The sequence below is a fragment of the Perca flavescens genome, chromosome 19 (genome assembly GCF_004354835.1).
Source record: "Perca flavescens isolate YP-PL-M2 chromosome 19, PFLA_1.0, whole genome shotgun sequence".
NCBI classification, from domain to species: Eukaryota; Metazoa; Chordata; class Actinopteri; order Perciformes; family Percidae; genus Perca; species Perca flavescens.
The window spans coordinates 6776698-6784197 of NC_041349.1; the positions used below are offsets into that span (position 1 = coordinate 6776698).

Below are 7500 nucleotides of genomic sequence, written 5' to 3' on the forward strand. Positions count from 1 at the left end.
GCCAAGGGGGGGAGGAGAGGAGAGAGAAGAGGAGGGAGAGAGAGGGGGGAGGGACAGAGCCCGAGGAGACGGAGATAAGAGGAGGAGGGAGGAGGAGGAGAAGGAGGAGAGGAGGCGGAGGGCAGCGTCCGAAGGAGCCGAGGAGTCGGGCAGGATGAGACGGAGACTCCATCAGCTGGAGAAAGAGAGACTGGAGCTGACCACCGCACACAACCAGGAAGTAAGAAGGACACGACAGTGCTCATATATTGTAAATCAGGGTTCATGCCAGGGCTTTGTGTATCTGTCGATACCCGATACCGATCCGATACCGTTGCTGAATTAATAATAAACTGTATACCTTCCCCCTCATACCTTCCTTCCACCATGTGGAAGAGAGTAAAGGCACCAGACCTTCCTAACTAAACATTACTTTCCTAACTAAGACAAAATAACATAGATGTAATGTATTGAATTCTTATTTGCTATTTAAAAAAACAACTGTGCATTCAAATCGAAAATATAATGTAATCAAACTTCTTAAAATAAATTTAAATAAATAATAATGGGCCATCATATAATGGCTTATTCTACTGTCAGGAGTACATAGAATATCTCAAAAACACGTTAATGTCATCGTGTTTACTAAAAGCCTTGATTACTAAACATTTTACAATAACTTTGTATGAAGGAGAATCCATCAAACAGTTACAGAAGCTAAACTATGTTTATTGTGCAAACTGCAAAGTAGTAAAATAAACTCAAATCGAATGAAAACACATACAAACAACTTTAACATTGTTTCCCTTTCAGAACCAAATAGATACCCGATCCAAATATCGGATCGGTGCATAGATTTAATCGACAGATCTGTAAATCTGAGTTTCTCCGCAAAGAGTCGTGCTAAAAGCACCACTTTAATTCTTGTTTACCAGAGATGTGCTTGTACATTTCTTGGAAATAAGTTATTCAGCATGAAAAAAAAGCATCAAACATGACTATTGGACTAAAGAGATTTAAGTTGACTAAGACCAAAACGACCGATTAGTCGACTAATTGACTAAGAGAGAGCAGCCCTAGTTCATACGTTTTGAAAAAAACTGGAAATGTTATGGAATTTGAAAAATGCAAATTCCATAAAAGACCCAGAAAGTTTTGGAAAAGTCATGCAATTTTTTTTTTTAAACCAGTATAATAATATGTCATTAATAAACGTATTTCCATTTGTCGTCTTAACCTCAGCGTTGTATTCGGGGAGAGATATTACGAATCCCTCTATGAACCACAAACATTATCATTCATGTTATATGAATGATTATGATTGTAGGATTATGATCCGGCCGGTATATCAATTTAGGTTCACAATACATTCCGGCCCACCTAGTTTAGTTGCTTTTTCTGACGTTTTTTTCAGTTTTTACAACATTTTTGTGAATTTTTACGACATTTTTGTCACTTTTTACAACATTTTTGTCACTTTTTACGACATTTATGTCATTTTTTTCCAACATTTGTCATTTTTCCAACATTTGTCACTTTTTTCAACATTTTTGTCATTTTTTCCAACATTTATGTCACTTTTTCTGACGTTTTTGTCAGTTTCTACAACATTTTTGTGAATTCTTACAACATTTATGTCACTTTTTCCAACATTTGTCACTTTTTCCAACATTTTTGTCATTTTTTCCAACATTTATGTCACTTTTTCTGAAGTTTTTGTCAGTTTCTACATTTTTGTGAAGTTTTCCGACATTTTTGTCTCTTTTTCCAAAATTGTCGCTTTTCCGACATTTATGTCACTTTTTCCAACATTTGTCACTTTTTCCAACATATGTCATTTTTTCCAACATTTCTGTCACTTTTTCCAAAAATTGTCATTTTTTCCAACATTTATGTCACTTTTTCCCAATATTTTTGTCACTTTTTCTGACATTTATGTCACTTTTTCCGACATTTGTCTTTTTTTCCAACATTTGTCACTTTTGCCAACATTTATGTCACTTTTTCCAACATTTATGTCATTTTTTCCAACACTTTTTCCAACATTTATGTCACTTTTTCCAACATTTGTCACTTTTTCCAACATTTGTCACTTTTTCCAACATTTATGTCATTTTTTCCAACACTTTTTCCAACATTTATGTCACTTTTTCCAACATTTATGTCACTTTTTCCTACATTTATGTCACTTTTTCCTACATTTGTCACTTTTTCCAACATTTATGTCACTTTTTCCTAAATTTTTCACTTTTTCCAACATTTATGTCACTTTTTCTGACGTTTTTGTCAGTTTCTACAACATTTTTGTGAATTCTTACAACATTTATGTCACTTTTTCCAACATTTGTCACTTTTTCCAACATTTTTGTCATTTTTTCCAACATTTATGTCACTTTTTCTGAAGTTTTTGTCAGTTTCTACATTTTTGTGAAGTTTTCCGACATTTTTGTCTCTTTTTCCAAAATTGTCGCTTTTCCGACATTTATGTCACTTTTTCCAACATTTGTCACTTTTTCCAACATATGTCATTTTTTCCAACATTTCTGTCACTTTTTCCAAAAATTGTCATTTTTTCCAACATTTATGTCACTTTTTCCCAATATTTTTGTCACTTTTTCTGACATTTATGTCACTTTTTCCGACATTTGTCTTTTTTTCCAACATTTGTCACTTTTGCCAACATTTATGTCACTTTTTCCAACATTTGTCATTTTTTCCAACACTTTTTCCAACATTTATGTCACTTTTTCCAACATTTGTCACTTTTTCCAACATTTGTCACTTTTTCCAACATTTATGTCATTTTTTCCAACACTTTTTCCAACATTTATGTCACTTTTTCCAACATTTATGTCACTTTTTCCTACATTTATGTCACTTTTTCCTACATTTGTCACTTTTTCCAACATTTATGTCACTTTTTCCTAAATTTTTCACTTTTTCCAACATTTATGTCATTTTGTCCTATATTTGTCACTTTTTCCAACATTTCTCATTTTTTCCAACACTTTTTCCAACATTTATGTCACTTTTTCCAACATTTATGTCACTTTTTCCTAAATTTGTCACTTTTTCCAACATTTGTCACTTTTTCCTAAATTTATGTCACTTTTTCCAACATTTATGTCTGCGTTATAATGTTGTAATGGTTCCCTTGCTGTGGCGTGCGTCCGTGTGATCCAGACCATAACAGTCTCTCTCCTCTCAGCTGTGCCGGCTGCAGGCCGAGCTGGCCCGTCTCCGGGCCAACGTGGAACGGGGGGAGGCCCAGCGGGCCGAGCTGCAGTACCAGCTGACGGCCAGCCAGAGAGACGCCACCCGGGCCGCCTCGCTCAGCCGAGACAAACACGCGCTCACAGGTACACAAATCAAACACACCTCTCTCTAACTCTGTCTCTCAGTCTCTCTCTCTACCTCTCTCTCTGTCTGTCTCTCTCTCTCCTTCTCTCTTTCTCTCTCTCTCTCTCCTTCTCTCTTTCTCTCTCTCTCTCTCTCTCTCTCTCTCTGTCTCTCTCTCTCTCTCTCTCTCTCTCCCTCTTTCTCGCTCTGTCTCTCTCTCTCTCCCTCACTGTCTCTCTCCCTCTCTCTCTCTAACTCTGTCTCTCTCTCTCTCTCTACCTCTCTGTCTCTCGGTCTCTGTCTCTCTCTCTCTCTCTCTCTCTCCCTCTCTCTCTCTCTCTCTCTCTCTCTCCCTCACTGTCTCTCTCCCTCTCTCTCTCTAACTCTGTCTCTCTCTCTCTCTCTCTACCTCTCTGTCTCTCTCTCTCTCGATGCGACTAATACTTATTTTCTCGGTTTAAAATCCACACAGATTATCCATTATATGGTCGTAAAATTGGCATTAAAGTTCATCCTAGGTAGTATTAAGTGTGTGTGTGTGTGTGTGTGTGTGTGTGTGTGTGTGTGTGTGTGTGTGTGTCAAGAGCGAGCGGCAGAGCTCCAGCTGACGGTGGAGGAGCTGCAGAAAGTTGTGGACATCACCCGGCGGGCCAGGGACGAGGACCAGCATGCATTGCAGCAGGAAGTGGAGGAGCGAGATAGACTGATTCACAACTTCAGCTCGGAAAACCAACGACTGCACCGCCTGCTGCAGGTCACACACACACACACACACACACACTTTGCTTTTGACCTACTTTGGCGTGAAGCTGGCCCCCCATGTCATCCAAAAATTATTAAAAACACTTCACATTTTCTCAGTCGTTTGTGCCGGTTTGTGCCGTTAAAAGAAACCTTCGTGCTACTTTGGTTTTTACGTTATCAGGCTTTAGTTGTTACACGGCTACTATTAGCGCTGCGAAGGTTTCTGACAGCCGCTCATGGGACATTTTTCCTTACGATAGCCTTAATGAAACAGAAACGCTTAATGTCATATAACTTCCATAATAATTGGAATTTTGGTTAGATTTTTTGACAGCTTTCAGTGGTTATGAGGAGCAATATGAGAGAGAAATTTCGTGACGATTGATCGTTGTTTATGTACATTAAACCACGTTAAGCTTTTTCACATTAGGACTTATAAAGCCCATGAGAACCGTGGTGAGTCAACCCACAGCCGCTCCACTGCCCTGCTGAAAAACGTGAAGCGGAAACGCTTAATGTCAGATAACTTCCATAATAATTGGACTTTGGGTTAGAAGTTTTGACAGTTTTCAGTGGTTATGAGGAGCAATATGAGAGAGAAATTTGGTGATGATTGATTGTTGTTTAGGTACATTAAACCACGTTAAGCTAAAATTGGTCTCAGTCAGACGTTTGTGCCGATTTGTGTCGTTAAAAGAAACCTTTGAGCTACTTTGGTTTTTACGTTATCAGGCTTTAGTTGTTACACGGCTACTATTAGCGCTGCGAAGGCTTCTGACAGCCACTCACTTCCATCAACGGGACATTGATTGTGACATCGTGATTTTAATGTACCTAAACAATGATCAATGATTACCAAATTTCTCAGTCATATTGCTCCTCATAACCACTGAAAACTATCAAAAAATCAAACCCAAAGTCCAATTATTATGGAAGTTATCTGACATTAAGGGTTTCTGCTTCATTAGAGCCTATTGTAAGGAAAAAGCTTAACGTGGTTTAATGTACCTAAACAACGATCAATCCTCACCAAATTTCTCTCTCATATTGCTCCTCATAACCACTGAAAACTGTCAAAACTTCTAACCCAAAGTCCAATTATTCTGGAAGTTATCTGACATTAAGCGTTTCCGCTTCATTTTTTTCAGCAGGGCAGTGGAGCGGCTGTGGGTTGACTCACCACGGTTCTCATGGGCTTCATAAGTCATAACATGAAAAAGCTTAACGTGGTTTAATGTACCTAAACAACGATCAATCGTCACGAAATTTCTCTCTCGTATTGCTCCTCATAACCACTGAAAACTGTCAAAAAGTCTAACCCAAAGTCCAATTATTATGGAAGTTATCTGACATTAAGCGTTTCTGCTTCATTAGAGCCTATTGTAAGGAAAAATTAGTGGCTGTCAGAAGCCTTCGCAGCGCTAATAGTAGCCGTGTAACAAATACAGCCTGGTAACGTAAAAACCAAAGTAGCACAAAGGTTTCTTTTAACGGCACAAACAATTGAGACCATTTTTGGGGAGATTTGGACATTAATGAGGGGCTGGGTGATGTCACTGGCCAGAAAATGTAAAGTTGAATTACTTTAAACAGCACAAACGATAATTTACGTATAGCAGTGTTTTTAATGATTTAAAATGCAGGTCTTCTACCTTTTTCTCTTTTCTTCCTTACTTTTTATCTGCTGTGTTTCTTTTTTCCAAGTTTGTGTCCCCTTTGTCGCCCCATTCTTGCCTTCCTTCCTTCTTTTAACCACCTTTTTCTCTCCTTTTTTTTTTTTTTAGCAAGTAAAAGGCTTAAAAAAAAACCCCACTGTTTAAACGTTTAGTTGTTCTCCTCCTCCCAGGATCAGGAGGAGGCTCTGGGGGAGTCAGAGGAGAGGATGACGGCGCTGCAGAAGGAGAGAGAGAAGGAGAGAGAGAAGGAGGCCGAGGCCAACAGACGACAGGCCGACGAACTGAAATACCTGGCGGAGAGAGAGGAGAGGAGCAGGAGAGAGAAGGAGGTAAGGAGAGAGGAGAGAGAAACGAGGTAAGGAGAGAGGAGAGAGAAGGAGGTAAGGAGAGAGGAGGAGAGAGAAGGAGGTAAGGAGAGAGGAGAGAGAAATGAGGTAAGGAGAGAGGAGAGAGAAGGAGGTAAGGAGAGGAGGATAGAGAAGGAGGTAAGGAGAGGAGGAGAGAGAAAGGAGGGAGGAGAGAGAAGGAGGTGAGGAAGTAATGGATGTGGTTTGTGTCTGCAGGGGTTGGACCAGAGGGTGAGGTCTCTGGAGTCGAACATCGAGGCTGAGAGAGCAGCTCACCTGGAGACCAAGTTCAACTCTGAGATCATCCAGGTAACACACACACACACACAGAGACACACAGAGACACACACACACACACACACATAGAGACACACACACTCTCACACACTAGAGTCCGGATCGGGCCGAATTTTTCTGTCCGAGGCCGGACTATAAGTCACATTTTTTTCCTACTTTGGCTGGTCCTGCGACTTATAGTCAGGTGCGACTTATATATCAAAATATATATAATTTAACATGTTTTCACATGTTAATTCATACTGAAAACATTACCGTCTACAGCCGCGAGAGGGCGCTCTAGGCTCGGGACAACTAGAACGCTCCTCCTAAAGACAACTGAGAAAGAAAAGACACAAACTGCAGGTAGTAAAATATGCAGCCCCGAAAACGGTAATCGAGCAGCAGAAAGAGAGTTTGAAATGAGGGAGAAACTTATGAGGGAGACTGGCGAAAAGGTGACTCTTACTGCGATGAAGAAAACAGAGAAAGCTAATTGGCTAATCGGGGGCTGAAAGCAAGACGGCCAGAGCTGGAGGAACGAGTCGGGAGGGGCTCGTTCACGGTGCAGCTACGTCTCCACGTCTTTTAATACCTCCATGCTCCACGCCCTGGTAGCTAGTTGTTCTGTGTGCTATTGTGTAGTTCAGTAACTGTTAATGTGTTACGTTAACATACCGGACACCTACCGTATTCAGCCTGTTGTTCTGTGTGCTATTGTGTAGTTGACAGATGAAAAAATTCTAAATAAATGTGACTTATACTCCGGAGCGACTTATAGTCCGAAAAATACGGTATTAAGAAATTTGTGTCCGAGCCCGACAGTTAAAATCTCGACACATGTAGGCTACGTTTGTTTGTGTGTAAAGCCCTTTTTTATTAAGCAACTGTAGGAAGGCATTCGGAAATGTCAACAGATGAGGTCATCAGCTTGCACGGGGCAACGAGCGCACGTTAATCAGCTGTTGCCTTATCGCGCTGATGTGTCCGAACCCGACCATCATTTCTAAATATCTGTCCGAACCCGGCCCGGCCCGTCAGGTACCGTCGGGTACCGTCGGGACCCGTCGGGACCCGTCGGGACCCGTCGGGCTCGGGTCGGGTATCCATGCCTTATTTATCACACACACACACACACA

General features: G+C 40.5%; 1 protein-coding gene and 1 long non-coding RNA gene across 3 annotated transcripts in view; both read left to right on the top strand.

Moving 5' to 3' along the window:
• LOC114573926 (uncharacterized) overlaps positions 1-38 on the top strand; it is a 4161-nt gene extending 4123 nt beyond the window's left edge. For both annotated transcript variants that reach the window (XR_003694992.1, XR_003694993.1), the window contains exon 3: positions 1-38. This exon is cut by the window's left edge and continues 48 nt beyond it. This is a non-coding gene — a long non-coding RNA (uncharacterized LOC114573926).
• Positions 39-109: 71 nt separating this feature from the next.
• Positions 110-7500, top strand: part of ccdc171 (coiled-coil domain containing 171) — a 311435-nt gene continuing 304044 nt past the window's right edge. Inside the window, exons 1-5 of the mRNA XM_028564616.1 lie at positions 110-220; positions 3188-3338; positions 3903-4072; positions 5909-6067; positions 6302-6394. Of these exons, the coding sequence (XP_028420417.1) occupies positions 155-220; positions 3188-3338; positions 3903-4072; positions 5909-6067; positions 6302-6394 (639 nt within the window). The 5' untranslated portion in view covers positions 110-154. The remainder of the gene's footprint in view (positions 221-3187; positions 3339-3902; positions 4073-5908; positions 6068-6301; positions 6395-7500) is intronic.